Source organism: Opisthocomus hoazin, chromosome W (assembly GCF_030867145.1).
Source record: "Opisthocomus hoazin isolate bOpiHoa1 chromosome W, bOpiHoa1.hap1, whole genome shotgun sequence".
NCBI classification, from domain to species: Eukaryota; Metazoa; Chordata; class Aves; order Opisthocomiformes; family Opisthocomidae; genus Opisthocomus; species Opisthocomus hoazin.
The window spans coordinates 37,016,435-37,032,801 of record NC_134453.1 but is presented as its reverse complement, the minus strand read 5'-3'; the positions used below and the strand labels follow the sequence as shown (position 1 = coordinate 37,032,801).

At 44.3% G+C, this 16,367-nt stretch overlaps 1 protein-coding gene across 2 annotated transcripts in view; it reads left to right on the top strand.

Moving 5' to 3' along the window:
- Positions 1 to 16,367, top strand: part of LOC142365607 (chromodomain-helicase-DNA-binding protein 1-like) — an 88,427-nt gene that overhangs the window by 28,781 nt on the left and 43,279 nt on the right. For both annotated transcript variants that reach the window (XM_075446537.1, XM_075446536.1), the window contains 3 exons: positions 11,290 to 11,497; positions 13,418 to 13,519; positions 14,864 to 14,931. In XM_075446537.1, coding sequence (XP_075302652.1) covers positions 11,290 to 11,497; positions 13,418 to 13,519; positions 14,864 to 14,931 — 378 coding nt within the window. The remainder of the gene's footprint in view (positions 1 to 11,289; positions 11,498 to 13,417; positions 13,520 to 14,863; positions 14,932 to 16,367) is intronic.

Genomic DNA, 16,367 nt, shown 5'->3' with positions numbered 1-16,367 from the left:
GCCTCACCTCTGTGCCTGGGAAGATCATGGAACAGATCTTCCTAGAAGCTATGCTAAGGCACATGGAGGCCAGGGAGGTGATTCGAGACACCCAGCATGTCTTCACCAAGGGCAAGTCCTGCCTGACCAACCTAGTGGCTTTCTATGATGGTGTAACAACAAGGGTGGACAAGGGAAAACCTATGGATGTCATCTATCTGGATTTTTGTAAAGCCTTTGACATGGTCCCCCACAACATCCTTCTCTCTAAATTGGAGAGCCATGGATTTGATGGGTGGACCGTTCAGTGGATAAGGAATTGGTTGGATGGTCGCAGCCAAAGGGTAGTGGTCAACGGCTCTGTGTCCGGATGGAGACCAGTGACGAGTGGAGTCCCTCAGGAGTCCGTACTGGGACCGGTGCTGTTCAATATATTTATCAATGACATGGACAGCGACATCGAGTGTACCCTCAGCAAGTTTGCAGATGACACCAAGCTGAGTGGTACGGTTGAGACACCAGAAGGACGGGATGCCATCCAGAGGGACCTGGACAAGCTGGAGAGGTGGGCCTGTGTGAACCTCATGAGGTTCAACACGGCCAAGTGCAAGGTCCTACACCTGGGTCGGGATAATCCCCGGTATCAATACAGGCTGGGGGATGAAAGGATTGAGAGCAGCCCTGCTGAGAGGGACTTGGGGGTACTGATAGACGAAAGGCTGGACATGAGCCGGCAATGTGCACTGGCAGCCCAGAGGGCCAACCGTGTCCTGGGCTGCATCAAGAGAAGCGTGGCCAGCAGGTCGAGAGAGGTGATTCTGCCCCTCTGCTCTGCTCTGGTGAGACCTCACCTGGAGTACTGCGTTCAGCTCTGGAGCCCTCAGCACAAGAAGGACATGGAACTGTTGGAGCGGGTCCAAAGCAGGGCTACAAAAATGATCCAAGGGCTGGAGCACCTCTCCTATGAGGACAGGCTGAGAGAGTTGGTCTTGTTCAGCCTGGAGAAGGCTGTGGGGAGACCTGATTGCAGCATTTCAGTACTTAAAGGGAGCCTATAAGAAAGATGGGGACAATCTTTTTAGTAGAGAGAGCAGTGACAGGACGAGGGGTAATGGTTTTAGACTAAAACAGGGTAGGTTTAGGCTGGATATAAGGAAGAAATTCTTTACAATGAGGGTGGTGAAACACTGGAACGGGTTGCCCAGAGAGGTAGTGGAGGCCCCATCCCTGGAAACATTCAAGACCAGGTTGGACAGGGCTCTGAGCAACCTGATCTAGTTAGTGGTGTCCCTGCTCACTGCGGGGGGGTTGGACTAGATGACCTCTAGGGGTCCCTTCCGACCCAAAACTTTCTATGATTTCTATGATTTCTATGATTATTTTTCAACAGTTCATACAAGGGTTTTACCATTAGTCCATAATTATATATCCATAGTCTACACCATCCTGTCATTCCTAAAAGGTTCTTAATTCTTTTACCGTTTGTTGTTCTGGAGTCTGGCAGATTGCTTCTTTCCTCTCTCTTCGCAGTTCTCGTTGTCCTCTTGAGATTTTGAGTCCGAGGTAAGTCACTTGTTGTTGAATCATCTGAGCTTTCTGTTGAGAAACTCGATAACCATTAAGTCACAGAATCACAGAATCACAGAATAGTAGGGGTTGGAAGGGACCTCTGTGGGTCATCTAGTCCAACCCCCCTGCAGAAGCAGGGTCACCTACAGCAGGCTGCACAGGACCTTGTCCAGGCGGGTCTTGAATATCTCCAGAGAAGGAGACTCCACAACCTACCTGGGCAGCCTGTTCCAGTGCTCCGTCACCCTCAGAGGGAAGAAGTTCTTCCTCATGTTCAGACGGAACTTCCTGTGCCTCAGTTTGTGCCCGTTGCCCCTTGTCCTGTCACTGGGCACCACTGAAAAGAGCTTGGCCCCATCCTCCTGACACCCACCCTTCAGATATTTGTAGGCATTTATAAGGTCCCCTCGCAGCCTTCTCTTCTTCAGGCTGAACAAGCCCAGTTCCCTCAACCTCTCCTCGTAGTGGAGATGCTCCAGTCCCCTCACCATCCTCGTAGCCCTCCACTGGACTCTCTCCAGTAGCTCTTCATCTTTCTTGAACTGGGGAGCCCAGAACTGGACACAGTACTCCAGATGAGGCCTCAGCAGGGCAGAGTAGAGGGGAAGGAGAACCTCCCTCGTCCTGCTGGCCACACTCTTCTTGATGCACCCCAGGATCCCATTGGCTTTCTTGGCAGCCAGGGCACACTGCTGGCTCATGGTTAACTTGTCGTCCACCAGGACACCCAGGTCCCTCTCTGCAGAGCTGCTCTCCACCAGGTCCGTCCCAAGCCTGTACTGGTGCATGGGGTTGTTCCTCCCCAGGTGCAGGACCCTGCACTTCCCTTGTTGAACCTCATCAGGTTCCTCTCTGCCCAGCTTTCCAGCCTATCCAGGTCACGCTGAATGGCAGCACAGCCTTCTGGTGTATCTACCACACCTCCCAGTTTGGTGTCGTCAGCAAACTTGCTGAGGGTACATTCTAACTCTTCATCCAGGTCGTTGATGAAGAAGTTGAACAAGACTGGGCCCAGTACTGACCCCTGGGGAACACCACTTGTTACCAGCCTCAAACTAGACTCAGTGCCGCTGATGACAACCCTCTGAGTTCTGCCATTCAGCCAGTTCTCTATCCACTTCACCGACCACTCATCCAGCCCACACTTCCTCAGCTTCCCTAGGAGGATATCATGGGAGACTGTGTCGAAAGCCTTGATGAAGTCAAGGTAGACAACATCCACGGCTCTCCCTTCGTCTACCCAGCCAGTCATGTCATTGTAGAAAGCTATCAGATTGGTCAGGCATGATTTCCCCTTGGTGAATCCATGCTGACTACTCCTGATAACCTTCTTTTCTTCCACTTGCTTGATGATGGCCTCCAGGATAAGCTGCTCCATCACCTTTCCCGGGATGGAGGTGAGGCTGACCGGCCTGTAGTTCCCTGGGTCCTCCTTCTTGCCCTTTTTGAAGATTGGAGTGACATTGGCCTTTCTCCAGTCCTCGGGCACCTCTCCTGTCCTCCAGGACCTCTCAAAGATGATGGAGAGTGGCTCAGCAATGACATCCGCCAGCTCCCTCAGCACTCGTGGGTGCATTCCATCGGGGCCCATGGATTTGTGGACATCCAGATCACTTAAGCGATCCCTCACACAGTCCTCCTCGACCAAGGGAAAGTCGTCCTCTTTGTAGGCTTCTTCTCTTACCTCCGGGGCCTGGGATTCCTGAGGGCCAGTCTTAGCACTGAAGACTGAAGCAAAGAAGGCATTCAGTAGCTCTGCCTTCTCCGCATCCTCCGTCACCAGGACACCCGCCTCATTCAGCAGCAGCCCCACATTGTCCCTAGCCTTTCTTTTGCTGCTGATGTAGTTGAAGAAGCCCTTCTTGTTGTTTTTGACATCCCTTGCCAGCTTCAATTCCAGGTGAGCCTTGGCCTTCCTCGTTGCATCCCTGCATGCTCTCACCACGTTTCTGTACTCTTCCCAAGTGGCCTGTCCCTCTTTCCACATTCCATGGACCTTTCTCTTCTGCCTGATCTCCGCTAGAAGCTCCTTGTTTAACCATGCAGGTCTCCTGCCTCCTTTGCTAGATTTCTTTCTCAGGGGGATGCATTGCTCCTGTGCATGGAAGAAGTGTTGTTTAAAGAGCGACCAGCACTCATGGACCCCCCTGCCTTCGAGAGCCCTGGCCCACGGGATTCCTCCCAGTAGCTCCTTGAAGAGGGCAAAGTCAGCCCTCCTGAGGTCCAGGGTTTTGATCCTGCTTATCGCCCTGCTTCCTCCACGCAGGATCCTGAACTCAACCATTTCATGGTCACTGCAGCCGAGTCTATCTCCAACCTTCACATCCTCCACCAGTCCCTCCTTGTTTGTTAACACAAGGTCCAGCAGAGCGCCTTTCCTTGTTGGTTCCTCCACCACTTGCATCAGAAAGTTATCATCGATGCTCTGTAGGAACCTCCTGAATTGCGCCTGCCTAGCTGTATGGTCTTCCCAGCTGATGTCAGGGTGGTTGAAGTCCCCCACCAGAACCAGGGCCTGTGACTGTGAGGCTGCTTGCAGCTGCCTGTAGAAGGCCTCATCAACCTCCTCCTCCTGGTCAGGTGGCCTGTAGTACACACCCACCTTAATGTCACCCTTATGAGCCTGTCCCTTAATTCTAACCCACAAGCTTTCAACTTGTTCCTCATTTGCCCCCAGGCCAAGCTCAATGCATTCCAGTTGCTCCCTCACATACAGAGCAACTCCCCCACCTCTCCTTGTTGGTCTGTCTTTCCTAAAGAGTCTGTAGCCATCTATGACAGCATGCCAGTCATGCGAGTTGTCCCACCACGTTTCTGTGATGGCGACCAAGTCGTAGCCGTCCTGCTGTATAATGGCTTCCAGCTCCTCCTGTTTATTGCCCATGCTACGTGCATTGGTGTAAACACACTTGAGCTGGGCTGTCAATCTCACCCCTGGCCTTGGCACTCCAAGCCTAGGCTCATCCCTAGTGAGCTGGGCAATATCCCCTTCCCCCTTCGAACCTAGATTAAAGCCCTCTCAATGAGCCCCGCCGGCTCGTGGCCAAGAATTCTTTTTCCCCTTTGTGATAGCTGAGTTCCACTTGTTGCCAGCAGGCCCGGTGCTGTGTACACCTCCCCATGATCAAAGAAGCCAAAATTTGACCGATGGCACCAGTCCCTGAGCCATCTGTTAACCAGGTGAGTTTTCCTGCCCCTTTCAGTGCTGTTCCCTGCCACTGATGGGATGGAGGAAAACACCACCTGCGCCCCTGATCCCTCAACCAATCGCCCCAGTGCCCTGAAGTCCCTTTTGATGGCCTTGGGACTTCTTTCTGGTATCTCGTCCCCGCCAACCTGCATTACCAAGAGGGTAATTTCTGGTACCATTTCTGGGTAAGTCCCAGAAAATTGAGAAGACTCACTGTCCATTTATTGCAATCCCCCTCTGTTTCTGCAGCGATGAGATCATCATCGACATATTGTAACAAAGTCCCCTTTTGTGTCGGAGGATTCCATTTTTCGAGATCCCGAGCTAGCTGATTTCCAAAGATGGTAGGGCTATTTTTGAAACCTTGTGGTAACGCTGTCCAGGTTAACTGGGTTTTTCGTCCAGAATCTGGATTTTCCCATTCAAAAGCGAATAGGTTCTGACTGTTTGAGGCCAGAGGTAAACAGAAAAAGGCATCTTTTAAATCCAGTAGGGTAAACCATCCCTGGCTATCTTCCAGTTTATTCAACAAGGTATAGGGATTAGCTACTACTGGGTAGAGATCTTCCACGATTTTATTAATTGCCCTCAATTAATGTACTAACCTGTAACTTCTCCCATCCGACTTCTTCACTGGCAAAATGGGGGTGTTGTATTCAGATTCACGTTCTATTAACAATCCAAAGTTTATAAAACTATCAATTATTTTCTTGATTCCTCTTCGGTCCTCTAGCTTAAGGGGGTATTGTTTGACCTTAACTGGTCGAGCTCCAGGCTTCAATTTTATCTCTATTGAGTCTGCATTTTTGGCTCTGCCTGGGGTTCCCGAAGCCCATACCCCTGGATACACTTGGTCCGGTATATCCTGAGGTATTTCTCCTTTTTCTGTAATTTGAATCAATGCCAGGCTCAGAATTTCGGTTAATTTAGTATCCTCAATTTTAAATTCTATTTGTCCCTTTCTGAAAATTATTGTGGCATTCAGTTGTTCCAATAGGTCTCGTCCTAGAAGGGACTTAGGGGCCCCAGGCATGTACAAAAATCTGTGTATTCCAATGTGCTTACGTAATTTGTACTTTAATGGTTTTAGAAAATATGCCTTTTCCGATTGGCCTGTAGCGCCCACAACGGTTATAAAATCTTTATCCAAAGGCATCAGTTGTTGATTTAAAACAGAAAAGGATGCACCAGTGTCTACCAAAAATTCCACATTCTGTTTCCCTAGCTTTATGTTAACCAGTGGATCTGCTAGGGTGGTTCCTCAGGTCCCCGTCATTCAGTATCCTGTAGGTCAGCAACTATTCTGGGGCAGGGTGCCTTTCTGTTCTGTGGACATTCCCTTTGCCAATGTCCGAATCCCTTACAATGAGCGCACTGATTGATTTTTAGTCTCCTTTGATCGTAATTCCTCTGTCCTTGCCCCCTTAATATTTCTTCATTCTATTGGGACAGTGCAGCCACAGTAGCTGAACCTAATACCCGACCCATTTTCTTCCTGTTGTTCTCATCCCTGTTACGATACACTCGCCACGCCTCTTCCACTAGTTTCTCTAAATTCCTTACATCTGGTTCTTTAAGTTTCTGCAGCTTCTTTCTAATATCATTAGCAGCCTGTCCTATAAATAGAGATACCAGCTGCTGTCTAGCTGCATCTGATGCCGGATCTATGGTAGTATATTTCCGCACTGCTGTTTGTAATCTGTCCAAGAATTCTGTCGGGGTCTCTGTCGGACCTTGTTTTACTTCATATAAGGCTGACCGGTTTACTGCTTTCAGGATCCCGTGTTCCAGCCCATACTGAATCCAAATACGGTATTGCTGTAACAGTCGATACTGGGTTTGATCATTAGGGTCCCACCCCGGGTCTCTGAGTGGAACATGTTGTTCCTCGGTCCCTTGTAAAGTACCTGCAGTAATTTGTGCCCTCACATGATCCCTTGCTGTTTTTAACACAATTCCTTTCTCAGTCTCTGTCATTGCCTCTAACATCAAATCCACATCTTTCCAATCCGGATCCAAATTCTTAACTATCCATTCAAATTTCCTGGCTACCCCGCTAGGATCTTCCCTGTATTCCTTTACAGTTTCTCTCCATTTGTCTATATCTTCCATTTGGAAGGGTATTCTTATCAGGGTCGGCCCCCGGCCCCATCGCCTGTCTTAAAGGGGCTTGGATGATGGGTCCTACCTTACTACGAGTTCGAGCAGTGATGGGACTTGATCCGCTAGATGGCGTTCCGCCCTCATCAGAGGACTCGTCCCCGTCTGCGCGGGCGGGGGTTCCCGCAGCCGACCCAGCATCGGGGGGGTGGGGTGGGGGGGGTGTGTGTGACACAAAATCCTCCATACGCTCCTCCAATTTCTTCCGATTCCCTTTTGTTTTTAGACACCTTTGCCCTATGCTGCACGCAGAACAACACTGCTTAAGTTTTCCTGGCTCTTTCTTTCTATCCTTTTCCAATGCCAACACAAGGGGACCCTGCGGGGCTAGATTTATACCACTTTCTTTTTGCCACTCGGGGTGATTTCGCAAAGTGAAAAGCATATCGGCATATGAGACCTCATCCCATTTTCCTTCTCTTCTCAAGAACAACATTAGCTGTAGCAAAGTATTATAATCCAGGGTCCCATTCTCAGGCCACTTTGCCTCATCATCTAACTTGTACAATGGCCACCATTGATTACAATACTTAACTAACGTCCTTTTATTCACACTACCTCCCGGGGGTCCCCCTATCTCCTTCCAATGTTGCAAAATACAGCCCAAGGGGCTCTTCTTCAGAATCTCTTTGCTCTGTGAAGTTCCCATTATGCAGCAGGTCCACCTCTTTGTTCCCTAATCAATGTACAGCAAACCCTAACAAACAAACCTAAACATATCCTTCTAACGTCGATAGCTCTAATTACTTAACCAAAATTCCATACTTTAAGCTACGAGAAATAGTTACTGAACCGCAATTTTACACCGGAACGTTGTACGACATTTATAACAAATACAACATACTATTATGATTATCACTAGTAGTAGTCCGTCGATAACAACAATGGGATAATTACGTTTAAATAAACATTCACTATTTTCTTACGCTTCGTTTTTCACCGGCTGCTTCCCTCACGGGAGAACAGAACCGCAGGTCAAAACTCCACACTCGCACTTGTTTATATGTCTCATTCACACAGAGGCCTCACACACAGTCACACAATTTTAACTCGGAGTTACTGCAGTCCGAACCGTTTGCCAGAATCATAGTCAATTTCCAGAATAATGATCCATATATCAGTCAAGACCGCGTACAGTGGGGACTCAAACCCTACAGTGGGGACTTGAACCCCTACAGTGGGGACTTGAACCCCTGTATACCTCTAAGGCGCTAGCAGCCCGGTATATTCTCCCTGCGTAATTAAATTACGACTTAGGGGACTTGAACCCCGTTGGTAGTAAAGAGTAGTAAAAGAATAACTTTACTCACGGATGGTCCTTGTCTGTTCCCGCGGTGATCCAGATAAGGCGAGGAGCCCCTTCGGGAAAAGGCTCCCCAGGGCCCAAGGGGGTCCTTTTCTTACTGGGTCCCACAGCCGAACAGAGAGAGTCCCATCTGGGGTGCCAAATTGATTCGAAGATCCGGTAGGAAAAACCTAACAGTACAATGTATACTACTACACCAACACTAAAGGTAAGGTAACAGTTGTAACTGTTGTATTTAAAATATCTTTGGTGAATCGTGGTGGATGTTGCCCTAATTTCTGGTAAATAGTTTAAATTCCAGTCATATTCTACAGTGGGTGCCTTGCTTTTATTTTTCAAGTCAGGTTAATATGTTAGTGTTATAGCATGCCTGAAGTAGGCCCTTGATAACAGGAATGGGAAGCTTGGAAGCAGCCTTGTTGCTCCCCAGTTTTCTCCTCAGCAAGTGTAAGCAAACCCAGCAGTGGTATTTCTTCATATCTCTCACTTCAAAGTAAGGAAGCTTTTTCATGTTTTGTTTCTTTCTTTCAAAGTCAGCAGATGCAGATGGTCGGTTGAGGTGCTGTCTACAGGAATCGGTTTGTGAATAGCTTCATTCTTTTTTTTTTTTTTTTGAGGGAAAAAGTACAGTTTAATTGTTGTTAGCAACAGGGAGAGTAGTGGTTCTGTTTTGTGGCTTTAAATGTTGTCAATTCACTGTGTTACAGTGCAGAAGATGATCAACCTGCTGCTTCCCCCACCCCCACATATACACACCCCCTTGCTGGCTGACAATCAGATGAATTGTGCTGGCAGTGATAGGTTTAGACTTTGGTATCAGCTTTTGCGGTTTTATTGTTTTGGATTTTGGTATTATCTTTACTGGGGGTTTGTGGTTTTTTTTTTAAATGCTTGCAACCCAAGTGTGCATAATTTAAAATTATTTTGCTTGTGTGGTGTTGTAATTCCAATGTTTTCCCTCATGATGTCTCTAAAGTGTGGTAGTATTTAACCTAATGAGGAGTTTGATTAAAGTTTTAACTTGGTTCCTCTCTAAAATTATTTTAGAAAACCAAATGTTTTTATGTTTTTGAATAGTCATGAAAGAAATGTTTAACTTTAAATATTATTCTATTTGATTATGTTAAATCCAGTGTGAAATGAATGTACAGGTGGAATAATCCAGTAGCTCAAGAATATGCTAGGGTCACTAATTATATGACTTGGCACAATTCCTATAATCAGTGAAAAATTCAGAGTTTGTGCGGGGAATTTTACTGCTGTTATTTTAACAGTATAAGATGGTCTGCATGGATTTATGTTATGTGTGACAACACACTTCTGGTTTTCCAGTTACTTTTATAAACACTTCATTTAATCAAGTGTTTGGTAGTATTTTGTATATAGTTGGTCCAAATCACAACATGAAACGTAGTTTGCAAGTACTTCTTTAAAGATGCTTTTTTCCCTGTATTGTTTTTACGAAAAAAGTAAAACTAAGGAAACAAAACAGAGTTTATATTTGCTTTGAAGAAAGGCATGCTCAAATAAAAAATTGAGGACACACAATTTGATGGAGTGACTAGATCACTGGAAAAGAGCTACGGAAGTCGTCTATCTGGACTTCTGTAAGGCCTTTGACACAGTCCCACACAACATCCTTCTCTCCGAATTGGGGAGATATGGATTTGATGGATGGACTGTTTGGGGGATGAGGAATTGGTTGGATGGTCGCAGCCAGAGGGTAGTCGTCAACAGCTCGATGTCCAGATGGGGGTCGGTGACAAGTGGCATCCCTCAGTCCGTACTGGGACCAGTACTGTTTAATATCTTCATCAATGAGATAGACAGCGAGATCGAGTGCACCCTCAGCAAGTTTGCAGATGACACCAAGCTGAGTGGTGCAGCTGACACACCAGAAGGACAGGATGCCTTCCAGAAGGACCTGGACAAGCTGGAGAGGTGGGCCTGTGTGAACATCATTAAGTTCAACAAGGCCAAGTGCAAGGTCCTGCAGCTGGGTCGGGGTAACCCCCGCTATCAATACAGGCTGGGGGATGAAGGGATTGAGAGCAGCCCTGTCGAGAAGGACTTGGGGCTACTTGTGGGTGAAAATCTGGACCTGAGCCTGCAATGTGCGCTTGCAGCCCAGAAGGCCAACCGTATCCTGGGCTGCATCAAGAGAAGCATGGCCAGCAGGTCGAGGGAGGTGATTCTGCCCCTCTGCTTGGCTCTGGTGAGACCCCACCTGGAGTCCTGCATCCAGCTCTGGAGCCCTCAGCACAAGAAGGACATGGACCTGTTGGAGCAGGTCCAGAAGAGGGCGGCAAAAATGATCAGAGGGATGGAGGACAAGCTGAGAGAGTTGGGGGCTGTTCAGCCTGGAGAAGTGAAGGCTGCAGGGAGACCTTACTGTGGCCTTTCAGTACCTGATGAGGCCAGACTTTTTAGTAGGGCCTGTTGTGACAGGACAAGGGGCAGTGGTTTTAAACTAAGGGAGGGTAGATTTAGACTGGATACAAGGAAGAAATTTTTTACAGTGAGGGTGGTGAAACACTGAAATGGGTTGCCCAGAGAGGCGGTAGATGCCCCATCCCTGGAAACATTCAAGGCCAGGTTGGACGGGGCTCTGAGCAACCTGGTCCGGTTGAAGACGTCTCTGCTCACTGCAGGGGGGTTGGGCTAGCTGACCTCTAAAGGTCCCTTCCAACCCAAAGCATTCTTTGTTTCTGTGGCATACTGATCTAAAAAGACTTAAAACAATTGTGTGTGTCTGCGTATACACAAATATATGTGGGGTTTGATAGAGCCAAGTAAGGGTTTGGGTGAGTGAGAAATACCCTTGTTTGACTCCTCTGTATTAATGATTAATGTTCTCCTTTCTTGCCTCTCTCTCTCCTATTAGGGTTTAGTGAAAAGTGTCTGATTAAACTCTTAATTTTCATTCCTGATTTATTTAATCCAGTGCATTCATTTGTATGTTAACCATGTGTCTGGGCTAACCTAACAATTAATTTATAGGTGAAGCTAAGGTCTTTTTAATGTGGCTTTTTTAAATCCCATTTAGTTAGCCATTGTGTAATATCCTGTTAACTTCTAATTGCAGCCAATCAGATGATGATTCTGGGTCAGCATCAACTTCTGGATCTGGTTCAAGCTCTGGAAGCAGTAGTGATGGAAGTAGCAGTCAATCAGGTAGCAGTGACTCTGAATCTGGTTCAGAGTCAGGCAGTCAATCAGAATCAGAGTCTGACACATCTAGAGAGAAGATACAAGTTCAAGCTCAACCACCAGCAAAAGTTGATGGATCTGAGGTAAAACAAAACATAAATTAACCCTTTGTGGGGTAAAAAACCCCACTCTGTGCAGAGTAGTTACAAGAGCAGTTTTAATTTAAAGAAACAAAACCCTCATAATTTTTACTTAGAATTTTAACTTGATTGGGTTAGTGAATGCACATGCTTAGCTCTCATAACAAACATTGGGCTCTTAAATTCTCATCTCTGTAAATACCTATGGTTAGATAATTACCTAAATTTTATCACACAGAAGCATCTATTAACTTATTGCATATTTTTGAAGACAAAGCCACACATAATGTTGTTATTTCTAAAATTTCAAGTTGTCTCTCTAATGCTTAGTTTCTTCATATCAATAAATGATTGTATGACAATTTCAGGCTTAGATATGGCTTGTGTTCTATATGGGGAAAAAGTCTGCCAAATTTAGGAAAAAAAATAAAGTGGTGTTTAGAAATCTCTTAAATGCAATGGATGAAAGTTACCTGAACTCTCCTCTGTTTCTCTGTGTAATATGGCCTTAATTTGGATGATATATGATATATCAAAGAGTTCTAGTAAATGGGGTTACATCAGGTTGGCAGCCAGTCTCCAATGGGGTTCCCAAGGGCTCAATTTTAGGGCAAGCGCTTTTTAATGTTTTTATAAATTATCTGGATGCAGGAACTGAATGTACATTAAGTTTGCCGACAATACTAAACTAGGAGGAGTTGTGGACTCCCTCGAGGGTCGAGAGGCCTTGCAGAGAGATCTGGAGAGACCAGAAAGCTGAGCAATCCTCGACTGTATGAAATTTAACCAGAGCAAGTGCCAGATTCTGCACCTGGGATGGGATAATCCTGGTTATACGTACAAATTAGGGAACGAGAGGCTGGTGAGCAGCCCCGCAGAAAGAGCTCTGGGGGTTTGGGTTGATGGACAGTTGAACAGGAGTCCCCAGTGTCCCCTGGCAGTCAAAGGGGCCAACTGTGTCCTGGTGTGCACCAAGCCAAACATCGCCAGCCGGTCGGGGCAGGGGATTGTCCCACTCTGCACTGCACTGGTGCAGCCCCACCTCGAGCTCTGGGTGCAGTTTTGGGTGCCTCAATACACGAAGGGCATCAAACTATTGGAGCGTGTCCAGAGGAGGGTGACCAAGATGGTGAAGAGTCTCGAGGGCAGGACTTAGGAGGAGCGGCTGAGGTCACTTGGTTTGTTCAGCTTGGAGGAGGCTGAGAGGTGACCCCATTGCAATCTACAACTTCCTCAGGAGGGACAGTGGAGGGGGAGGTGCTGATCTCCTCTCTCTGGTGACCAGCGATAGGACATGAGGCAATGGAATGAAACTGCATCAGGGGAAGTTCAGCTTGGACATGAGGAAAAGGTTCTTCACTGAGAGGGTGGTTGGTCACTGGAACAGGCTTCCCAGGGAAGTGGTCATGGCACCCGGCCTGTCAGAGTTCAAGGGGCATCCGGATGATGTTCTTGGTCATATGGTTTAGTTTTAGGTAGTCCTGCGAGGAGCAGGGAGTTGGACTCGATGATCCTTATGGGTCCCTTCCAACTTGAGATATTCTATGTACTTTGGTATTCCCATATGAAGCAAAAATATATCAGCTAAGTGGCCTGAAAGGACTTATCTAGATCAGTTTAAAATTTTACTTTAAAAAAAAAGTTATCTTAACAATAGCTGTGCAGGCCTCTGTACTATTATACTTACTGTAAAAATTGTGCCGGCAATTCTCACATAATATTCCTTTCTGCAGAAGTCTCACTACTTTAAAAAGCTATCCAATATTATTAATGCATGCGGTATTTTATAGTGCATTTTTTATTATTAATAAAATTTAAATCCATCTTAATAGTGATGCTGCTCATCTTAAGAAAAGTATGTATGTTGTAAACTTTAAAGTTTTAGTAGGTTTAAATGACTCTTGTATCTGAATTCCAATTCAGTTTTGGAAGTCCAGTCCAAGTATACTTGCTGTGCAGAGATCAGCAGTGCTCAAGAAGCAACAACAGCAGAAGGCAGCCTCATCAGACAGTGGTTCAGAAGAGGTGAATAACATAAGTTAGTAAATAAATTGTAAACATGCATGTCTCATTACCCCATATGTTAGAATAAAATTATGTAGAGCCAAGTTCTGTTCTTTTAAGTGTGTGTGTGTGTGTTTAAAAGGTCTGATTTTAGTCTATAAAAGTAATGTTCAAATAACTGACATTTATAAGGAAACATGGGGAGGGGGGGAAATATTTGCGTGTTTTCAGTTGTTGTGCCAAAATGATAGCAATTTAGATTGATATTTTTAGCTAGATATTCTGTGATGTATGGACAAAATTTTCAAGTCGTGTAGTATTAACTTTCATTGTATTTTTTGCCTTCTGAGTTCCATAAAGACAGTTAAAAATACTAAAAGACTTTCCCCCTATTGTTACTATATAAAGGTAGCTGCTGCAGTTTTCAAAAACACTATATGGAGTAAAAAGCTAGATTTTTACAACTTTTGCAACAGTTATAAAAGAATTCTTGTATTTTAAGAGCCAAACTTCTATTTTGGAGATTTTTAAAACCTAAACCATAGGCTAAACAAAAGTTGACTTTGTGCAGTAGGAATATCTTTTAAGGACACTAGTGAATGTGAATTATAATTTATTTAAAAGCAGACTTTCATATTTCCTTCATTATAAAAAAACCCACAAAAGTAAGCATTGTGATCACAAGTCTTTAATCGTTACTCTGGGTGTCTTTTTTTAGTCAGGTTTAGCTACTTATCGTTAAAACTAAACAAAGGAGTTAATCATATATAGGTAAAATATTAATTTATAGCTGTTGCTAAGTACTCTCTTCCTTAAGACTCTTTTTCAGGATAAAAATGATCTAAATTTAATCTCTATGAGATTGGCTTTAGGAAAATAGTTTTAAGAGGGTTCGTTGATTTATTTATTATTTTTTGTTTAGGAGTGGAGAGAGAAGAAACATACATGCTAGTCTCAAAATTTTCTTAGTAGTGTTTAAATGTCAGAGGATATGAAAGGTGAGAGAGCTCTCAAAGGGCAGGAGATTTTATTAGGCTTTTGATAGAACCTTCATCTTGATTTATTAACTTGCAGCAGCCTGAACTATGACTATATTTAGGCATAATGATTATATTTTAGGACAGGTTTTTTTCAGTGTTTTCTAGAGTTCTGCTGACATGGTATATTCATAGATGGAGAAATATGAAATCAATAGCAATCCTGATCTTATTCAAGATCAGGGGTACACTGAGGGGGATGAAGAGCATAAGACCTGAAGAATATGATTTCAGTTTGAAAGTGGGAGCTGAATTATCTTTTTAATACTAAAAATACTTCATTCTTTTTGTGGTAATGAATCGTATATATTCTTTACTTCATCTGCAGGATTCATCGAGCAGTGAAGATTCTGCAGATGACTCTTCCTTTGACACCAAGAAGAATAAACATAGAGAGTAAGATGTTTTTCACAAATAATATAAATTTTTGTCATGGCAACATAATGCTTATAATTACCCAGGCTTCACTTCTCTGCACTTGAAATACATAATCTTGTGCTTTTCAATTTTGATTAACATTTTGGAATATTTTAAAATAAGTACTCTCAAAGGAACATATATATCACTATTCATTTCTGAGTAAAAGAGACTGTATTACCTACAGTGTTACTGAAAAACATTCATCAGCATTTCTTATTTTTAAAGTAGTATTATTTGTGGCATATATTTGAGCTGAAGGTCCTCCCTGAAAATTATTGAAGAAATAGGAAGCTACTTAAGCATGTTGTCTCAGATAAAAGTTGGAATCCCGTAGTTCATGACAAATTTTTAAACAATTTAGAGGCAAAAACCCCCCAAATTATTACAGGTTTGACAGTAATAAACTGTCTTGGCTAGTCAATAAAGCTAAGTTGAAATTGAGCTGGTTTTAAGCTGCAGATCAAAAAGTTTGTGAGAAAGGTTATACCTTCTCATTGGTAGTGACCTCTGTGCATGCATGTGTGGTTTTGTTTGTGTTTTGTTTTGGGTTTTGTGGTTTTTGGTTTGGTGATTTTTTATGAACACTGTATAGAAATTGAATCATTCTCTCATTCCTCTTATCCAGTTAATTGAATCATCTCACTATTCAGGGTTGCTAATATAATACCTTCAAGAAATGGAGGGGGAGCAAAAAAGTTTGCTATGCAAAATAGTACTTCTCTAGTGATGAATTTTTATTCAGTCTTCTGTTACTTCAGAATGTGATTGCACCTAATATCATACGCTGTTACAGAAAAGATATTTAGGTTTAGAAACTAGTAACCAAATAACCTCATATATCCAGTGCTTCAGTTTTGATTTATACCTATTTTGAACAAATATGTTTGCAGTTGTTATCTGACATGCAGATCAGATTTCTCTCTATATAACTTAGTACAGGATCTGAGCCCTAGAGTATGGTGTTCTATATCTCCAAATAAATACAGGTTGTAGATTTGCATAGGGTGGGGGAGTTGGTTTGGGGTGGGGGGGTATTTTTATTTGGGGGGGGTGTATGTTTGGGTGTGTTTTAATTTACTGCTTGCAGAAAAAAAACTCTTTTAAGGAGACAGATGATTCTATAGTATTTCCAAGACACACAGATGTATTGACCACAATGACAACGTAACTTCTAGGACCAACGCATATTTAAGTGAAAGAAGTGTCAAAGCACGGATTCTTAGACTTCCTGGTCTGAAATTTGATGAAAAGGTCTTTGAGTAATATTCCATCTTTGAAGGTCATTAGTACTGTTTGAGCATCTTGGCCAAAGACCCCTAAACCTGATAATAGATGGTAGTATAAAGATTTAGCAACCTTTCAAGAATGCATGCCAGACTTTTCTCTGCCCACCCCCCCAAGCTATTAAGATT